At 40.8% G+C, this 18,997-nt stretch overlaps 5 protein-coding genes and 1 non-coding gene across 6 annotated transcripts; 4 read left to right on the top strand and 2 right to left on the bottom strand.

The window, feature by feature from the left end:
* The first annotated feature begins 3,440 nt into the window (after positions 1-3,440).
* On the top strand, positions 3,441-3,976 carry LOC145705037 (uncharacterized). The gene is made up of 3 exons (XM_081782485.1): positions 3,441-3,518; positions 3,569-3,791; positions 3,839-3,976. Exons 1-3 carry the CDS (start codon positions 3,444-3,446, stop codon positions 3,937-3,939), a joined length of 399 nt encoding a protein of 132 aa, XP_081638611.1. The 5' UTR covers positions 3,441-3,443; the 3' UTR covers positions 3,940-3,976.
* A 1,891-nt stretch (positions 3,977-5,867) lies between these two features.
* On the top strand, positions 5,868-8,813 carry LOC145705487 (homeobox protein Hox-D10-like). Its single transcript, XM_081782970.1, has 4 exons — positions 5,868-6,263; positions 6,302-6,363; positions 6,404-6,518; positions 8,548-8,813. The coding sequence occupies exons 3-4, from the start codon at positions 6,404-6,406 to the stop codon at positions 8,811-8,813; spliced, it is 381 nt and encodes a 126-aa protein (XP_081639096.1). The 5' UTR covers positions 5,868-6,263; positions 6,302-6,363.
* Positions 8,814-13,511: 4,698 nt separating this feature from the next.
* LOC145704242 (uncharacterized) lies at positions 13,512-14,143 on the top strand. Its single transcript, XM_081781687.1, has 2 exons — positions 13,512-13,805; positions 13,879-14,143. The coding sequence occupies exons 1-2, from the start codon at positions 13,592-13,594 to the stop codon at positions 14,094-14,096; spliced, it is 432 nt and encodes a 143-aa protein (XP_081637813.1). The 5' UTR covers positions 13,512-13,591; the 3' UTR covers positions 14,097-14,143.
* A 316-nt stretch (positions 14,144-14,459) lies between these two features.
* Positions 14,460-15,231, bottom strand: LOC145703859 (uncharacterized). Its single transcript, XM_081781256.1, has 2 exons — positions 14,803-15,231; positions 14,460-14,738 (listed from the first exon to the last, which is right to left on the bottom strand). Exons 1-2 carry the CDS (start codon positions 15,218-15,220, stop codon positions 14,548-14,550), a joined length of 609 nt encoding a protein of 202 aa, XP_081637382.1. The 5' UTR covers positions 15,221-15,231; the 3' UTR covers positions 14,460-14,547.
* Positions 15,232-16,247: 1,016 nt separating this feature from the next.
* Positions 16,248-16,351, top strand: LOC145706237 (U6 spliceosomal RNA). Its single transcript, XR_014134673.1, has one exon. It is a non-coding gene; the product is annotated as a U6 spliceosomal RNA (small nuclear RNA).
* A 964-nt stretch (positions 16,352-17,315) lies between these two features.
* Positions 17,316-18,883, bottom strand: LOC145705486 (uncharacterized). Its single transcript, XM_081782969.1, has 6 exons — positions 18,751-18,883; positions 18,341-18,709; positions 18,211-18,266; positions 17,814-18,125; positions 17,687-17,775; positions 17,316-17,447 (listed from the first exon to the last, which is right to left on the bottom strand). The coding sequence occupies exons 1-6, from the start codon at positions 18,858-18,860 to the stop codon at positions 17,352-17,354; spliced, it is 1,032 nt and encodes a 343-aa protein (XP_081639095.1). The 5' UTR covers positions 18,861-18,883; the 3' UTR covers positions 17,316-17,351.
* Positions 18,884-18,997: the final 114 nt, after the last annotated feature.

The following is an 18,997-nucleotide window of genomic DNA, read 5'->3' as shown; positions in this document are numbered from 1 at the left end:
CCTGGTGTTCATGATTAGCTGAATTTGGCTGAGTTGGATTATAGTTTTCGGTGAGAACATGCTGTCGGGGATAACGTCGAGTGATCCATCCAGGTTTGATGGCTTTTGTATCAGCTGCTTGCAGTTCTGGTGGCGCAGGAATTCGACCCCGATCTCCTTAAGATTGGAAGTCGCGTTGAAGGCCTTTTTAGGGTTTACCTTCGCTGAGTGTCGTATTTGAAAGGAACGGTGTGACCCAAAAAAGTGTTTATCCCCCGTGTAAATATAAAATTAAGTTTTATCGACGGGTGGCACCTTAAAAATGGCAAAGTGTCGGCGCCGAGCCGCCACTCAAGCAAAAAACGTCTTCTGTTGTGGATTAGTAGAGTGAATAGTCCTGATAGCGCGCTAGAATCCTTCTGGGCACACTTGAAGAGATCAGCTGACCCCTCTCGCTCAACCACAAGTTACTTCCAAAGAATTGGTTCTACGGGGACTTTTGATAAACTCTAGTGTATTGGAAATTCGAACATATGAAGCTGGGCTCGGCAACCTGAGTAAAAACCTGAGTCAGGCTCTGGAAGAGCCGCGTAGCGGCTTTCTTAAATACGAAGCCGCAAAGGGGCTTCGCAAATACACCAAAATTTTTTTTTAAATCCTGGCGAAGCCGCTTCGCGGCTTCGTTTTTAAGAAAGCCGCTACGCGGCTTTTCATTTAAGCTCTTCCAGAGCCTGACTCAGGGTTTCTACTCAGGTTGCCGAGCCCAGATATGAAGTATACGCGCCGTACTGGGTCTATCGCCAGTAGAATTGACCTGCTATGGAGAAATTTGATGTCTTGTTTTTCGAAGAAGCTGTGGATTTTGTTTTTACGGAATAAACGAATTAAGAGATCTAAGAAGAAGGCCGAGCGTGGTATTCTAAATCTGTGTATAACTAGGTGATGATTCTGCGCGTGTTGTCCGGCTGCAAAGGCATGCAGGGTCGGGCCGGGCCTGGTTTGGCCAAGTGTTGCACCTCCACCAACACACTCTTCCTCGGAGCGCCTGTCCGGTGCACGTCACGTGTGCCCTCCCCAACTGATAACGAACGCTCTCTATAGGAGGGCCACAAGGTGTACAAAGCCCTTCAATCTGCACCTTCGATCGAGCCGAAACTACCTAGCTACTAACCGAAATTCAAATTACCCGGTGTCAGATTTGGCGCAATAATCATAAAGTTGAACAGGCCGTTCTGAAGTAGTAAAAATTCAGAGTCATTGGAGTCAGACCGACAAAAATCCCGAAAATTTTGCCTGGAAAGTTTCAACCAATCAAAAGTCTGGATTTAGCTAACCGGCCAATCAGAAGCCGAGTAGCTGCCCACGCAAAATTTGTCGAAATTTTTGTCGGTTCCTGACGCCACCAGAGTTGCAAATTTTGATATATTTTTCTGAGCTGAGCTGAGCTGACCTGAGAAAAAATTTCTCTGAGCTGAGCTGAGCTGAGCTGGCCTATTTTGGAGGTTTCTGAGCTGAGCTGAGCTGGCCTTTTTCAGAGGTCATTGAGCGGAGCTGAGCTGAGCAGACCTTTTGTTTAAGACAGTTGAGCTGAGCTGAGCTGAGTGGACCCTAATTGGAGCTGAGCTGAGCTGATTGAGCTGAGCTAAGTGATAATCGTCTGAGCTGAGCTGAGCTGAGCAGAACAGATCATGTTCGAAAATAATTGTGCTGAGCTGAACTAAGTGAAAATTGTCTGAGCTGAGCTGAGCTGAGCAGATCAGATCATTTTCCAAAATCACTGAGCTGAGCGACTGCTCAGCTCACTCAGCCAGCTCAGCTCACTCAGCCAGCTCAGCTCACTCAGCTCAGCAAATTTGCAACTCTGGACGCCACCCCGATCTGTTGTTAACAGTAGTTCTCCTTTTTTTATCAGTAATCTATCCCCGGATAATCCTTTATCCTGAAAAAATTGGGCCCCGTCCAAGAAAATTGAAAGTGGCCGCACCTGGTCGGGCGCGATTTAGTAAGTGGAAAGGAAGTACAAATCGTTGATGGATTAACAAACACAGAAACAGTCTTCGTTTCAATAAAAAGTACGGGAATTCGACCTTTCTACTCTGATGATCCGCTAGAACGAGATCATAAAAAGAAGGAAAGATTGAACAAACACCACTCTAACAAATACAACTGAGTTTGAAGGACATCCCGCTGCAGCTGCAGTCCACGAGAAAAGAGATCGCAACGACGGGGCTGTAGTTTCTCATGGAAATTATTACTGAAAACAGTCATAAATACTGCCAGCTTTGGATGATGCAAAAATGATTTTTGACGTTTATGCTCTTGATTGTGTAAGTCAGCTTATTTTAGTAATTTTTTGCGCTTGACTGAATAGAAAGAATGGATCTTTTTTATATCGTTAACCGTTTAAAATTTATCTCATATCATCCAAGTTATATGATAATCATCAAAAATTAAAAAGCAAGAATCAAACCCAGATTTATGGTTCTTTAGAATTTCGCTTGAAATTCTCCTTCAGTTTCAGCTTTTATGAATTCAAGAGCCAGAGCCGAGGGACACCCTAGCTCGGCGGTGTAGTACGAATTTGGTGCTGCGGCGCTCCTCTAGCGGCAGACTGCTCGGCGCCAGGATTTACCGCACCGCCATCGCTTGCTCTCTCCGAATCTCGTATCGTACTTTTACTTGTTGCCTCTTATCTTGGTGGTTGCTTTTTTATCTGTTTTGTTTTCTCATTGTCGAGGTTTTATCTTGTGTTTTATGCAAGATACTATAAAATCAAAGGATTATACAGATGCTAGAAACTATTGAAAATATAACCGAAAAAATTTTGAAATTATCAATTGAAACTTGTTTTTTTCGCATTTTTTGAAGTTGTATCCCGCGTGGCCCAGAGGGATTGAAAATGATAAATAGAGAGCGAGTCGTAAATTTCTTCGGAAGGAGTTTAAATTAGATAAAGTGCGCCCCGGAAACACGGCAATATCAATTCCAAATTAATAAACTTTTGCGCAGTTAGCCGGCAGGGCAGCGACCATCTGGCGTGATATTGTTGATGGGCGCGCGTAATATCCGTCCGATTCAGTACGGGCCACTAACACCACCGCCGAGCCACCGGATCAGCTCGCTTCCATTTATTGGGTCGCACCTGGCACCTGATACGGCCACGAACACCCAACGATTTCCTAAATCGCAGAAATATCAAAATTGGCGAAAATTTTCAAACACCTGGGACCAGGGATGGATATTTTGATTTCAAACCTCATTTCAAACCCCGAAATTCCCGTTCTCGACCAATCAGGATGGCCAAATTGGTGTTGAAATGAGGAGTTGAAATCAAAATATCCACCCCTGCCTGGGACGATGAATTTTTCAACGCAAGCATGCATCCATTTTTCTCTAGAATAAACGTCAGATTATTGAGAAAGATCAAAATATATTCAGTTCTATTGAAAAAAAAATCGCCTTTCATGGAAGCGAGAAGCAAAAATATACAAGCGAGAGATGTTTATTTACAAGGAACTCCCCTAAAACCAGCAGCTTTGGTAAGAAAGCATTTTATACTAGTATGTAGAACTTATCGTCGATTTTCTAGCCTTCACGAAATCAACTTGCATTTTCTTCTGCTAGATCGCAAGAAAAAACGAAAGAGAAGGTTGATCCTGTTGAAAACGCAGTTTCACAAAGCTTTCTTGATGGAGAATGGGAGCGAATGAATGCAGATCCTGCCATTGATTTTGCCAAAGTTCGACCAGACTCGCGTTTTGCTGAAATAAGCTGCCCGTTTCCAACAACCCCTGCAAAGAAAATCAGCCCTGGTACAACTTGAATAACTAGTATCATCAATTTTAATTCGCTCATTTAGGTATTTTGGACATTCCGAACGAGCAAGAATCTTCGCAAGAAATGTCGCCACCCAGAGACTACAAATCCTTTAATCTTTCTGACATTCTCGACTCTCCATGAGGCCATTTTTTCGACCAATTTTTATGCTTTTTATGAAATAAACTTTTGATATCAGCCATGGCCTGTCAATTCCGGAAAGAAGCTTCTTAACGATAGAGTTTTATGGAATTGAAGCAGTGTGGTAGGGCCCGCAACAAGGCCTTTGATCGACATTTACGAGCAGAAAGGAGCGAAGAACAAAGCCACAGCTTTGCAGCATATGATATTATTTCGTAACAAGGCCACTTTCTTTCTGAATCATGAATTCATGAGTAGACTAAGGAATACTTTAAATCCAAAAGGGCCGAAATCGCATCGTAAAAAAATTCTCTTCCTTGATTTCAATCGAAGAAATTCGTGTTTCTGAAAAAGTTTTTAAGAAAAAATTTAGTCTCTAATTTGTTTTATTTATTCGTGAAAAGAATTTTGATTGATTGAACAAAGATAGATGTCTTCCTCAGTAGCTGTCCGTCGAGTATAAATCAAAACGTCGTAAAGTTAAATCGCGACAAATTGCGCACTCACCTTTGGGCCTACTGTTAGATTGCCTTTTCAAAAGTTTCTGTTTGTTTCTGCTGGTTTTATATTTAAAAAATGCCTTTTATTGACTCAAATGCACCTTCTCTTTAATATTTTTCATAAAAAATAGCTTCCGAAAATTGACTTTTTGGAGCTCAAAAATCAAGAGATTCGGTCAATTTTCCTGAAAAAGGGCAATTGACTTGTTTTTTAGCCTCCAACTTGGCTGTTAAAATATCTAGGAAATTCAGATCTTCGATTCTTTAAAACTTATCATAAAGATTTATCTAGATACTCACCTCTTATAAGCCTCTGAAATACAACTTGTATTATACAAGTCTTGTTTCATGCAAAAGAAGTCCCTCTGAAAATCACTCTGTCAGGCTTTATCTCCGGAAGTAGGCCGCGAATTCGTTCATTCGCGTCAATCTGCCCTCCTGGCGCCAATGGGATGAAGGCAGAGACCGGAGGGAGTTCGCTGGGTGGCGCCTTCTCTGTCACATACCCGAAGGCTCGTTCGCTCTCGTCTTGGATAGGTTTTGTGGGTTTCGAAGTTAAATCAGATTTATCGAGGGCCATAAAGGTAGCGTAAACAGAGAAAAGACTGACGACTGGAGTTGACGAAAAGAGATAAAAGTTTTAATGGGCAGCAGTAGCGTGCCCGAAGCACAACTGTGATTTGATGATCTGTAATTAAACGGTGATAATTTGTGAGCATGTGTATTGCTGCAGCCGCTTCGCAAATCATAAAAAACTAAACAAATTTTAAGCGCCAGATGATTCTTGATTTGAACTCATCATTCAAATTTCAGAATTGTCTGACAGTCTAAATTTCAGATTCTTCAATTTTCGATCAAATAAATTTTAAGTGATGGAATCTTTCGAAGAACCCCGTAGCCAGCCCCAGGCTTTCAACTATCCATCCATCAGGTCATCAGAAGTCGAACAGAATAACTCACAACCAGCTACAGCAAGTCAGCCTTCTCTCCCCCAAGAAAGCCTACAAAAAGCAGCTCATGAATTCGACCAGAAAGCTTTTCATCCCGCTTTCTACAACATGAAGGTATTACACTTACAAAACTCCTTTCTCACTCCTTCTAGCACGACCCACAAGGTTCTCTCGCCGCAATGGCATCAAACTACCACAACCCCTCATTCTTCCAAGCCTGCATGAATTCATACTACAGGAACCGTTGACTTGATACTCTTTCCATGTTCCTCATTATCATGCGGAAATCGGCCGCGGTGATTTTATTGGCGTCGCACGCGCAAAGTTTTTAAAAGTTTACCGCGGTCAGTACAATTTTATTGCCTCTAGTCGGGCCGGACTTCACCCTAGGTGCGATTTTCGCCGTTTGAATAATATTCTTCATATTTGAGTATTGAAAAAGGGATGAATTTCTGTGAAAGAAACGGGTTCACTTTTTCCCACAAAAATATTCACGCTAGAATCAACGGCAAAAAGCCCAGCCGGACTGATGCCCGCTCCCGGTCAGTTGGAACAGGTGAGGTCTAATTTAAGCAACAATTTAAAAAATAAAGAAAACTGAGAATGATTTCCCATCAATCGCTAATTACCGACTGATCACCATAAAAAAGTGACAAATGCTCCTCCTCCCAAATGACCACTTTCGACTTAAATTCATCATTAGAGAAAAATATTGAATTAAAACTTTTTATTGGCGCTGAATATTTTAAACCAAAAGTTTTCGAGGAAAATATGTCACTCCTTCGTTTATAGTGGAACTTCCACGAGCAATTTCAAATTCCAGCTTTTCATCCGAACGTAGGTCTTCATTCCTCAAACAAAGCTTCGTCATCGAAAGGTATTTTTTCAATCTTCAAAGATATTTACTTGATTCAGAACACGCTGAGCCGTACAAAAGTCTTTCAAGTTCAGACTCGGAAGAAGCAAAATCAGCAAAGGTAACTAGCCCCAACTCGAAACAATAAAAAACTCGATCAGATGACAACTTCTCTAACCTCGAGTCACCTGAAATCCGTGGAAGAACTCGTGAAGAAGTCAACTTCAACTCGGCAGCATCCGCTCGACGTCATTGACGATGCTCCCCACGGCAAAGGTAAAAAGGTTTATTGGTAGAAATTTACGAGCTGCCGTTTATCGACTGATTGATTTAATTTTGCACTCTTCGCTTTGCACCTAGTCCCGCATCCTACTCACATAAATTATAATTTTCAAAGGGAAGTTTCAGATTTTGGTGACGGGTGAAAAAAATATTTTTTTCCAGTTTTGAGTCGTTTATGAAAGAGTACTAAAAATGAAGCATTTTGGTACCTTTCTCGAGTTCTATCTCTAAGAAATTTGGGAGATATGGCCTTCCAAAAGTTCAAAAACATCAATTCTAATATTATCGATTGTGAGTAATCCACAAGAGGAATTTTCTAGTTCTTAGTGGATTCTGATTCAGCAGGGTCTAAACCTCTCTGGAATCCAAAAATCGGTCATCCATGATCATAATTATGGCGGGAAATCATCATTTTCTTAGACCCCAATTTTCGTTAAGAAAAACAGTGAAAATCGGCCGAAAATAGGAAAGCGCAGCGACAAAACGGCGTCGAAATCGGGCGCTTAAAATTAAGCTCATCCCATTTCCTAGCCTGATTCCCATTTTTGGGTTGTGCAGCTACAAAACGGCCTCGAAATCAAGCAGGTAAGAAATTTTCTCATCCCATTTTCTTCCCACGTGGCTAATACCTGATGATCATCGAAACTCTCTCTTGACGTGCTTTTAATTAAGGCTAACGAAGTTTTCTAGCCCACTTCCGCCTCTTAGACCCCCAAAACCATACCTTTTTAGAATCGACAGAAAATTCTAAGAACTATGACTGTTTAAAATTCCAGAAAACTCCACTCCTGGTCAATTCTAGAGCCGGAAGTTGACGTAATTTAGGTGTTAGGGTGAAGTGTGACATATCAAATTGATGCTCAAAAGATTTCCTATCATGTAAGACTACAATCAACTCCGACCGCTGTCAATTCGACCGGTTAAAACTGAAAAAATTTCATCAATTTAAAGACCCTCCCCCGTCAGCTTTTTTCGAAAAATCGAATTTCGTAAATCTAAAACTCTGACCCCGAAAATGGATTCTAAGGGTCAAAAAACGATTTCAGAGCTTCATTTTATGGGGGGTCTATCTTGACTCCTTCAGCCCCAAAATCGCGTTCTTTAAAGGTCCTCCCTTTTTTCATAATTTTACCGGTCGGTTCGACCACGTCTGTGATTTTTTCTTCTGATATACTGATAATAGGATGACTCGAATCTTTTGAGCATCAATTTGATATGTCACACTTCACCCTAACACCTAAATTACGTCAACTTCCGGCTCTAGAATTGACCAGGAGTGGAGTTTTCTGGAATTTTAAACAGTCATAGTTCTTAGAATTTTCTGTCGATTCTAAAAAGGTATGGTTTTGGGGGTCTAAGAGGCGGAAGTGGGCTAGAAAACTTCGTTAGCCTTAATTAAAAGCACGTCAAGAGAGAGTTTCGATGATCATCAGGTATTAGCCACGTGGGAAGAAAATGGGATGAGAAAATTTCTTACCTGCTTGATTTCGAGGCCGTTTTGTAGCTGCACAACCCAAAAATGGGAATCAGGCTAGGAAATGGGATGAGCTTAATTTTAAGCGCCCGATTTCGACGCCGTTTTGTCGCTGCGCTTTCCTATTTTCGGCCGATTTTCACTGTTTTTCTTAACGAAAATTGGGGTCTAAGAAAATGATGATTTCCCGCCATAATTATGATCATGGATGACCGATTTTTGGATTCCAGAGAGGTTTAGACCCTGCTGAATCAGAATCCACTAAGAACTAGAAAATTCCTCTTGTGGATTACTCACAATCGATAATATTAGAATTGATGTTTTTGAACTTTTGGAAGGCCATATCTCCCAAATTTCTTAGAGATAGAACTCGAGAAAGGTACCAAAATGCTTCATTTTTAGTACTCTTTCATAAACGACTCAAAACTGGAAAAAATTTTTTTTCACCCGTCACCAAAATCTGAAACTTCCCAAACAGGAATCCACACCTTAATTTCCGGCAGAAAAAAACACCAGCTTAAAAATATTGATTTCACTACTAAAATTAAGGCCTTTCAAAAGCAGATCTCGCCTCTACTGCGAGGAAAAAGCGGCGTCCTTATACAAAACAGCAGATATCGGAGCTGGAGAAAGAATACATGTCCTCGACTTATATCGCCAGAGAAAAACGGCAAGAGCTTGGAGATCGGCTAAACTTGTCGGATAGGCAAGTAAAAGTTTGGTTTCAAAATCGAAGAATGAAAGAAAAGAAGCTCCAACGAATGGTCCAAAGGAAAGGGTCGATCATATTTTTTGGACTGACGTTAAAGCCTTAAATTTGGAGACCCTAAAACAGAGGCCAGAGTAACTTTTTTACGCAACAACCGACGATGATGAATGCACCGATGGATACGTACTACTGATTCATTCAGGAAGCAACAAGTCTATATATTTTGCTTCTACCAAACTGCCTATTATTGATGTCTTCAATGTTATGTTTTGTGTTATCAATAAAGTTCAATTACATTCTTCTTATCGACATGTTCCATCTACCATTCCGTTTTATCTGATATTAATTTTATGACCCTTTCAAATATCAGAGGCTCGAATCCGCAGGGAATTATGCATTTGATATTTGTTTTACTTTGAGTTGACCTTGAAATTTGTTTCAAATAATTCAATTTTTATGCAAAACTCATTCATTCTCGAAGATAAAATGATTTTGGTTAAACTGTTCATTTTTTATCATGCGTGTTTTGGAGGTAATGGAACTGAGAGTCTCTTCCAAGAGCAGAGTCTTCGAGAGAATGCGTTTCTAGACGAAAAAAATGACCATATAATTGATGTTGCAAACCCTTCATCTCAAATTCGCCATTCGAAAGCCTTAAATTTAAAGGAGTGTGAAGAAGAATGTCGATTTTTTTTCACGGAATGTCGACTCGCTTGTGGAACTACTTACTGTCACGCTATGTGTGATGTTGAGTTAAAATGTTGGTTTTTCGTTTAATGATCAGATAATAAAATTATTATAAAGATTGCATCAGCGAATGTTTCTTGGAATATCCTCCCGAAAAGGTAAAAAATATTTATTAACCTTAGCCCGCCAAAAATAAATATTCTGGGGTAGCCGCCGATAGATAATCGAATAAACTGTCTTCGAGGGGTGTAAGGCGGCTACGTTCGAAATTTCGAACGCCGTTCCAAAAATTACTGAAATTGCTTGTAAAAATGAGCTTGTATGCGCTCCGCGCCTGATTTATAAGTAAACTCTCCCATAATGATGCCATTACTGCCATTTACTTCCATTACTTACACGATTTCAATGGTTTCAGCTCATAACGTACCCCACCCCCTTGCTCGCCCACATTTTGTGAACATTTTTCCCTTGCTCGCTGAGTTAAACTCCAGCAAGACCCCCCTTGGTCGCTCGCTTTTTGTTACCTTGTTCCCTCTGTCGCTTTCCTTCTTTTGCTTACTACGCCCCCTTGTTCGCTCTCCTTGGTTTCGACGGCGCACCTTTGCTCGCCCGCCTTTCTCCGTGTTATCCCTTGTTAGCTCTTGAAGCCCCGCGAGAAGGCTATATAAATTATAAATTATATAATATAATGCATAGCTAATCTTCGTTTTTACTTTTGAACAGGCTTTTTTAATTGGATTTTCATGATTTTTCTAAGCAAACTTATCTTTTCACATCCATTTTTTGGCCTATTTTGGCAAAGATTTTTGGAAATTTCGAACGCTGTTCGAAAAATGGGCCCAAAAACTGATTTCGAACGTAGCCGCCCGCCACCCTCTTCGAGTACCCTTAGTTTATACTTTTTATTTATACTTTGGGCAAAAACACTAATTGTCGGAAGTCTGGCGAACCTTTCCGGGGTAAGGTTATCATATGAATTATATATATGTACTCTGTATAAATATCTATGTAAATCTTTGAAAATCAAATATATATATTATATTCTTGATCAGCATATTTTGGTTATGGGTGGAGACTTGAATGAAGCATTTTCACTTTCACTCACCGGATCAACAAAAATAGCAGCTATGATCACGGCGCCCAGCGACAACTACCTTTCCTCATCTCCTCATGCTCTTGTAAAGGGCGAGCTCTACATCTTTGGTGGAAACTCCGATAATTTTAAAGTAATACATTATTATCTAAACAAAAATTATTCATAGATTTCAAAACTGGTTGGGTGCGAATGGGAAAAACAGCCGAGACGACTAAAATACAGAGTTATTGAGTGGTCCGCTGCACTCACAATTGATAATGGGGATAAAGCATTAATTTGCTTTCCCAACACTGTCGGGTTCGACCGATGCCACATATTCGATTCATCACATGTTTCTTCAACTTCTAGCACCCACTATGCACATTTAGGCGGAAAGCTTGGATTTTACCAAGGGCAACCGACAACCGTTGGAAATTATCGGGTTGCTGATAACGGTGATAAGGTGGAAACAAAAGGCTCGTCTGGATGGTACACTCTGACAAATTTTCCGGGGTATTTAAAAAGTCAATGACTTATTAAAATCTGTTAAGCACGATCCATTATCATGTTTTGATGGGACTACCGAGTGGAAGTCTTTTGCTTGCTGGGGGGCAAAGATGCGAACCAGGAAGTTGTTCTCACCAAACAGCAATTTGGCTTCTTCAAAACAACATCTGGAAACAGATCGGGGATCTTGAAAATGTAATTTCAAAATTATTCGCGAAAATCATTTTTTTATAAATCAGGAGCATATTTACGGATCGGCAATAATGATCGGCAATTCAATTTTCATTGTCTCTGGACGCGAAGACCCATATGCAATCGAACGACTTGACTTTGAAGAAGATGCGCTGGTCAACCAAGAAGTTATTGAATACACTGTTCTCAGTTATATCCCCGTTCTTTTTGAAGTATCTGCAGACTATTGTGTCTAAAAATAAATTGCCGAAAGATATTCACTAGAAAGCGATTGCAGAATTCTGTTCCCTATAACTTAGCTTCTTTTGAAATCGCTTCTGTCCGTGTTGCGTGGGATGACGTTTCAAAGCTCCCTAAAATGATAAGTATCCAAAAAAGTCGGCAGATGAAGTATGCAATTAGAATTGGTTCAGGACAAATAATTCTATAAAAAATGGTGGGTATCAGACCGATTCTAGCTATTTTATAGAAGAATTGGTCTGTACCAAATCTTATTGCCACCTTCCTCGGTAGAATTTAAAGACTCCGATGCAACTTACAAATGCGCTGCATAAAGCTGTGAGGCGGATAAACTCTCTTATCAAGAAATTCTCTTCAAAAAAATCCGTAGTTCTTTGCGTAATATAATATTACTAGTATTTCTAAGGAGGAATATTTAACTTATATCTTTTTAAGCTGAAGTCGTGAATTATGAACACCAAAATGTCACCAAGATTCATCAACAAGTACGAGATCAGATAGCTTCAGAAGAAAAGAGACTGGAGAAAGCTTACGATGAATTATCTACTGATACAGTAGAGGAAAGCGTTCGTGTAACCCAGGGGTCTAAATATCAGCCGAAATCCTAGTGCGAAAGCGAACCATTTTTTCAAATTTTTTGCGAAGCGAAAGCGAAGCGAATCGTTCGCCCATGTGCGAAGCGTAAGCGAAGCGAAATATCATTAAAAATTGCGAAAAAAAGCGAAAATTTTTTCGCTTGAATTGAAACGCATTCTCGGCAAGAATCTTTAGCAATCAGCCACTCAAAAGCAAAGATGATTTCAAAAACCTATTTTTGGGGCAGAAAATTACAAAAAAATCTGTTTGTAGCTTTTTCAGCTCGTCAATATAAGCCGAATGGTGGGTCTAACTGTTGATAATTCAACATTAGCAATAAACTTGATAGCAGGGGTGACCGTTCGGGCATCGGGAAGTCGGGGAAAACGGACAATTTTTGGGCAAAATCTATTCGGCCGGGCATTCGGACGGCCCAGCCCCTAAAGTTTGGCAAGTTCGGATTTTTCTGGGAATGCAGCGCTTTCGGGCATTTCAGTCTAGCCCGCGCCGAGGAAAATTCTTAAATTTCGCATTCTTTACAACTATTTATGCTCTCTTGCTCCTCTAACTGAATCAAAAGCCTCTCGAAACTTATTTTTCAAGCCCTTATCTATTGAAAATCCCATCACCAGGTCGACCGGGCATTCGGACGGCGCGACTCTTGGCCCTTTATTTCGGCCGGGCATTCGGATGGCCAATCGACGATTTCTTGCCCGAATGGTCACCCTTGCTCGATAGGAGATGAGATCATCTTCGATTCTACTCTTCTCTAGTAGATAAGCCATGTTCATCAAGATCATTCTGATCATTCAAAAAATATTCTAGCATACTTACAAGCAAACTAGCAAAAGGCTGGTGACAACGTGTATTCCGGGGTAAGACCTGCTTGATAACCACTCAATCCTTGGATTTATTAAGAGTTAGACCTACCATTAGACTCGTCTTCAGAAGACTGAGAAAACTTGAATTTATAACGGCATCAATAATGCGGCATTATTAATGCCCCACTCCAACTCTTTGATACAAAATTTCCGAATAGCAAAGTCGCTTGATGTGCGAAAATCTATGCGAAAATTTGGGAATTTTTGCGAAGCGAAAGCGAAGCGAATTCTGCTCTCCAGTGCGAAGCGAAGCGAAAGCGAATTCGTTAGGAGGGCTTCTTCAAAAATGTGAATTACGAGTTTTTATTGTTACCAAAGCTGCGTTTAAAGATCATGGAAGTATACTGTTTACTCAAATTTTTGATAGAAGTAAACTTTTTACGTATCTAGATGAGCCGCCAGAAAAGAAAACGAAGAAAAACGAAGACAACAAATGCAAGGAGGAGAAGTATCCAAAGAAGGCGGCAGTTTTTAAAGAGTCCGACGCTTCATTCAAATGCCGAGCAGGGAATTGTGAAGCGGATCAACTCTCTTACCGTGAGGTTCTTGTTGGATCCTGCTGCGATGCTGCTTTGAAAAAGAGCCTTCATCCGTGTTATAGTAAGATTTTTATAGCCTCCAAAATATCTTCATATTTCTTTAGGGCGCAAAGGAAGAGCACTACGCCATCAACAAGGTTTACCAAAAACTAAGAAATAAGTTATTTCAAATAACAGAATCTCTTACATGGCCAAAATTGACGATGCCAACGGAGAAGTCCGCTATGCTGAAAAAAAAGTCAGTGAAGCAGAAGAAGCGCTGGCCAGAGCCAGAGAAAATGAAGTGGTCCCAAGGAAGAAACGTCGATCTGCTGAATCCGATTACGAAGATTTGTCAGAATTGCTGGGCAAGAGCGAAAAACGAGTTTTGATTGTTACGAAATTTGCTTTCAAACACCACGGTAAGATGATCTTTCCATAATTCATTACGAAAATTTTGATTTCTCGTCTATCTTTATCAAATTGTACATTCAGATGAGCCAGAGGCGAAGCGAGCAAAACCAATCGAAGACGAAAATAAGCCTCAGTGCAAGATCTGCTTGTATCCATTCGACGAGGATCACCCCGAAGCTGTAATCATCCCATGTGGCCATAAAGCCTGCTTCACCTGCATCAATGATTTGCCGCAGAAAAATTGCCCAAGCTGCCGAGCAGAGTTCAAAGACAACAATGTTTACAAGGTTTTCAACTGACTTTGTCTGTCCACTAGAAACTGTTCACATGACTCCGATCTTATATCGTCGAGCAAGTACTAAAAAAAAAGAAAAAAAAAGAAAAAAAATCTCTCAATTTTCTACAAACGCAATCCTCATCAACGATAAACTAAATGGACAGGTCTACCATAGCATAGGCACCATAAATGAGTAGTAAAAATGAACATCCCGTGTTTTCTTGAGCATGCCACTTTCTACGGCAATGATTTCAACCTTTCCACGCAGTCCCACGTGATCGACCGCAAATTTATTCATACTGTCTGAGCCTCTGATATTCAATAAGAGTCGAAAAACTGTCAAAAAAGAAAAAAATCACTGTTACTAGAAAGAAATTCTTTTGGATTTTTGATTTTTGTTATTCACTTTGAAATCAGTCAGTAAAGAAACTTCTGGTACAAAGAACTCATACGGTTGAGGAAGATTGGATCGTCTAGTAGACTGGGCCAGGGTTTGGACCAGGGATTGCGTAGTCTTTTCCGTCCATCCATTCTTTAACTGGGAGACCGTTTTCTCCCTTATCATCAGCTTCATTGAGTCTGTCGATAAAGTCCCAAGCTTCTCTGGCGCCTTTTGGTGGATTGAAGCATTTTCGGCAGACAGATGGAACCTTTTCGTAGCTGTCTAAAAATATCGTAAATTATACAGTTAGCAAAGGTTGAAAATCAATCATGATTTTGATACTTACGGCCATATTTCATCTGGTTGCATTCAGTCGCAGAAGGCATCTGTGGGCAGGGTCGGACATTGTGATATTGCTCTTCTTCGCAGACCTCAAGGTCCTTGCACTGCATGGAAACCCACTCGACCTTGCCTCCTCGTCGTCGCTCGGTCATGCTGCAAACCTTGCCCATTGGACACATGAGTGGCTGGTAACCGTATCGTTTGTAGTGCTGCATGAAGCAGAGTCCGAAGTTTTCGCCCTCGCATTTCCAGCAGTGGTCCATTGGCGGCAAAGTACGAACTGGCCAGAAGGGAGTCTTGGTTACCGGCTTGTAGTCATCGGTGGGAATCGGTTCTGGGAAGTAGCTTCGGCCTTGTTCATCGGTTTCGTTGTTGACTCCTTGAGCGGAAGCAAGAGCAAGGGTGATCCCGAAAAGTTTCATTTTTTGGATGTTCAGTTGTCTTTCTGATGCCATTCCGTAATTTCGATCGCATTTTATGCAGGGAGAAGCGCGGTTGGCGCCACCAACTTTGAGCTTAAAGGTGGAGTAAAAGTTTATGGTCAGTAACACCGCCACGCGTTAAGACTCTTTCGTGTCACATATAGTTGCGAAACTGACGAAAATGAAATAAGGATCTGGTACCGTACTTATCTAAACTTTTAGAGATAAGATAAACTCTTAATCATAATAGTGAAACTATATAACAGCTAGTCTAGCTCTAAGAGCATCACTTAGCATAACATTTTTCTTTCTCGACTCAAGAATTTCGAGGAATAAAAACATGGCTGCTTGAAGATTTTGTTTTCAGGACCCTTTTGAAATTTTACTCTATTGAGGATTTATTTTTCGGAATACGTAATGACGTCACAATTTCAACTTCATTCTGACAACTGTGGCAGGTAGACTATGTTCTTTTTCCGTAAGTAGCAAAAAATGACGACTTAGTAGCAAAGAGTTCCCCTCTGTTCTCAACAAGGTCAATGATCAGTGAATGGTAGTCACTCTCGTTAGAATCATATTTGCCTACAACAAGCTTACCATTTGACCTTATTATTTTAGCTCGCTAACTTGCGCTCTGATCGGCTCTTCGTGCTTGAGATCGCTGTTCTAAACTCATGTTTGTCACTGGCCTGGTCTTAAAGACTTTCTGAAATTTTCGTGGAGACTGACGTAGAGCCACTGAGGGCGTCGTTCGCTGGTCAAAGCTTAAGCCAAAGTCTCGTCAACCACGACGTTGGAGCTTTTTCCAAAGCGAAGCTTATCCGCTTCGTACAGTTTGTTTTTGGAAAATAAACGTCAATGTTTAAAGGTGTTGAATTTTCGCCATTCTAAGGCTGCGATTAAATCTCCAAAATAACGATCGTCAATCAGAGCTTTTAAAACCTCAGGCTGGAACAATAATTCGGTACCCACGCGGAGTGGCGCGCAATTCGATTTATAACCCCCGAATCGAAGGGTTTCTAGCGTAGTGGCTTCGGCCCTACATATATTAAAATTGGAACGATACAGAGAAGATTAGCATGGCCCCTGCGCAAGGATGACACGCAAAATCGTGAAGCGTTCCAAACTTTTTCCTTGTTTTCTGAGTCTAAAACTTAGGACTAAACCAATTTTTGGAAGTGAATTTTTGGATTACCAATAAGATTGCTGTATTTGGCCTACCGGCCAGTCAAAACCCTTTCCATAAAAATCTGTTCCAAAAATTGGTTTTACCCAAAACTTAGACTGTCTTTATTTCAGAACATCATTTACATCGTTTGACAAAACAAAATCCGTAGCAATTTGGTTGCATTCTGCTTCGATTTTCTGGTAAATGTTTTCGTTCATCTCATCTCCATATTTCTCCAAATTTTCTTAATCATAATTGTTGATTAACTACAGTACCAATTTTGATAATATTCTAAAAATTCGGTCGTTTAGGGTTAGGGTTAGGGTAAGTAGTTTATGTGGATTGATTAAGGGTATGCCATTACATTAATGCCGTTACGGTAAGGGCTAGGGTTAGGGTTAGGGTTAAATTGATTGAAAATTTTTCTTAATTTTTCTGCGGCCAAGCTAAAAATGCTCTAAACTTACCTTCTTCGCAGGCGAAAAATATGTCGAGAAAAACAGTCAGCGCATCAAACTCGAGCCCGTTCGGATTTCTAGCTGCTACAGTCACTACACTGGCGAAAAATGCTAGTAGATAAAGAAATCTCATTTTTTATATGAAATATAAGCTGGGAGGCTCCATTCTTTATACTCGACTCATTACTTTTGAATAAGCACTAATGAGAACTAAGGAGGGTAGATCCATTGATCCTGTGGATCTTGCGGTGACTGTCACTTGCTTGTCAAAGGTTTTCATCTGTCGAGTGGACCTCAAAGGAATAACTAATGTGATTAGAAGTCGTTATATCTGCGGTCTAACAGTACTTGGATTCCTTGTGGAAAATCTTGTGGATGAATTTTTCAGCTCTGATGTAGCCCCCTGTCAATATTAGACGGACAGTCTGCTTTTCTACGTTTTTTCTACGGAAGAAAATATGAACTTTTTTGGACTTGTCAAGTTTATTTCTGATTTTAACGAATTTCACCAGGGAAAATATTTTGAGTGAGAAACTCGTTCTTCTGTCCAGCCTCTTCCTTCTTTGCCTCCATTCATCGATTCTAGCTCCGCAAGCTGCTCCTTTGAGCAGAGTTGCAAATTTGCTGAGCTGAGTGAGCTGAGTGGTCGCTCAAAAAACAGTAAAAAACAGCTCAGCTCAGCTCAATCAGCTCAGCTCAGCTCAGCTCTAATTAGGGTCCGCTCAGCTCAGCTCAACTCTCTTAAACAAAAGGTCTGCTCAGCTCAGCTCCGCTCAATGACCTCTGAAAAAGGCCAGCTCAGCTCAACTCAGAAAAATAAATCAAAATTTGCAACTCTGCCTTTGAGAAGTCGAAAGAGAACAAATCCTTGTTCGATTTTTGCCGCTCGTCATTTGCCGATTTTGGGATGACAATAATTCCTCTTCGAACTAGACAAAATAAGCCAAAAGCTAAATTTTAACCAAACCTTGAAATTTGAGCAGCACTTGCGCCGGGTCCTTTTCCAATTCCGCTGCAATTTTCAAAATCGTTTCATTTTTCATGAACTCGAAATTCTTCGTCTTCGTTTCCGCAATTTCCCGACTAACACCTCCTAAAGGCGAGTACGCCGTCAGATTGATTTTTTCTTCGTGGCAAAAGTGAAGAAGCTCGTCTTGGGGAAAAAGAGGATGGCATTCGACTTGGTTCATTTGAGGACGATGCTTGCAGATTTTGAGAATATCGGAAATTTGAGACGAAGAAAAGTTGGAAACGCCAAGTGATTTGATCTTTCCAGCATCTTTTTAGAGGATCCTTCATTTTGACCTCCAAGACTAACTTCAAGTCTCGAAGGGAGAGACACAGAAATAAGTGCACTTTGAAGCCTTCACCGCAGCCGGTCAAAACTCGTCTTTTTTGACGCCTCTTAATTTCACAATCCCTTCATCTTGAAGGTCACTGGGATAATAAAAACTATCTGCTTACAAAATTATTCGGGGTCTTAATTTTTTGAACCTCGTCCCTACAGCCTTCTCTAGCTCTCGCCAAGTTTCAGTCAGCGGAGTATCTATCATCTCCAGCTTTCCCGACGCATCCTTCTTCTTCTCCATAGAGAGCAAATCTTCCGTCGGGACCAACGACCATGGAGAGTGAATGAGATACAAGTCAATATATTCCAGCCCGAGCTTTTCAAGCTGATGGTCGATCATTTTCGTCGGTGTTCCGGGCATTTTATGATGATCAGCGAGTTTGGAAGTGACGAAGAAATCCGAACGAGTGAGCTTCTTTTCTTCGATCGCGTCGTTGATGGCCCGGCCGACTGCGTCTTCATTTTGGTAGTGGAAAGCAGTGTCGAAATGACGGTATCCATTTTCGATCGCTTTTCTATGAAAAATTTTCATCAGAAATGTCAAAAAAAATTTTACCTGATCGCGTGGTAACATTCATCACCCTTCATCGGCCACGTTCCGAAACCAACCAAAGGAATCTCATTCCCATTTTCAAGAATCACCGATTTTTCTCTCACTTCAAACATCGCTCAGAAAAAAACAAATCTACTTGATGACTAATTGAAAAATAAAGATGACGCGGGTTTTCACCGCCTCCGGGAAACTTCCATCCGGGAAGCTCGCTTGATAAAGTGCCTGACTGTAGCCTTCTCGAAGATAGTAT

The sequence above is a fragment of the Oikopleura dioica genome, chromosome PAR (genome assembly GCF_907165135.1).
Source record: "Oikopleura dioica chromosome PAR, OKI2018_I68_1.0, whole genome shotgun sequence".
NCBI lineage: Eukaryota > Metazoa > Chordata > Appendicularia > Copelata > Oikopleuridae > Oikopleura > Oikopleura dioica.
This window is presented reverse-complemented; position numbering and strand designations above follow the sequence as displayed.

What these genes read in the sequence shown, in the direction of transcription:
- LOC145705037 (XM_081782485.1), top strand. Translation starts at nt 3,444, where the DNA reads ATGGAAGCGAGAAGCAAAAATATACAAGCGAGAGATGTTTATTTACAA. An exon ending in CCCTAAAACCAGCAGCTTTG is followed by an intron (nt 3,519 to 3,568) that starts GTAAGAAAGCAT and finishes TCGATTTTCTAG; the next exon opens with CCTTCACGAAATCAACTTGC. An exon ending in TGCAAAGAAAATCAGCCCTG is followed by an intron (nt 3,792 to 3,838) that starts GTACAACTTGAA and finishes TCGCTCATTTAG; the next exon opens with GTATTTTGGACATTCCGAAC.
- LOC145705487 (XM_081782970.1), top strand. Translation starts at nt 6,404, where the DNA reads ATGACAACTTCTCTAACCTCGAGTCACCTGAAATCCGTGGAAGAACTC. An exon ending in CGATGCTCCCCACGGCAAAG is followed by an intron (nt 6,519 to 8,547) that starts GTAAAAAGGTTT and finishes ACTAAAATTAAG; the next exon opens with GCCTTTCAAAAGCAGATCTC.
- LOC145704242 (XM_081781687.1), top strand. Translation starts at nt 13,592, where the DNA reads ATGGCCAAAATTGACGATGCCAACGGAGAAGTCCGCTATGCTGAAAAA. An exon ending in ATTTGCTTTCAAACACCACG is followed by an intron (nt 13,806 to 13,878) that starts GTAAGATGATCT and finishes TTGTACATTCAG; the next exon opens with ATGAGCCAGAGGCGAAGCGA.
- LOC145703859 (XM_081781256.1), bottom strand. Translation starts at nt 15,220, where the DNA reads ATGAAACTTTTCGGGATCACCCTTGCTCTTGCTTCCGCTCAAGGAGTC. An exon ending in CAACCAGATGAAATATGGCC is followed by an intron (nt 14,739 to 14,802) that starts GTAAGTATCAAA and finishes CGATATTTTTAG; the next exon opens with ACAGCTACGAAAAGGTTCCA.
- LOC145705486 (XM_081782969.1), bottom strand. Translation starts at nt 18,860, where the DNA reads ATGTTTGAAGTGAGAGAAAAATCGGTGATTCTTGAAAATGGGAATGAG. An exon ending in AGTGCTGCTCAAATTTCAAG is followed by an intron (nt 17,776 to 17,813) that starts GTTTGGTTAAAA and finishes TATTTTGTCTAG; the next exon opens with TTCGAAGAGGAATTATTGTC. An exon ending in TCTCTTTCGACTTCTCAAAG is followed by an intron (nt 17,448 to 17,686) that starts GCAGAGTTGCAA and finishes CTCTGCTCAAAG; the next exon opens with GAGCAGCTTGCGGAGCTAGA.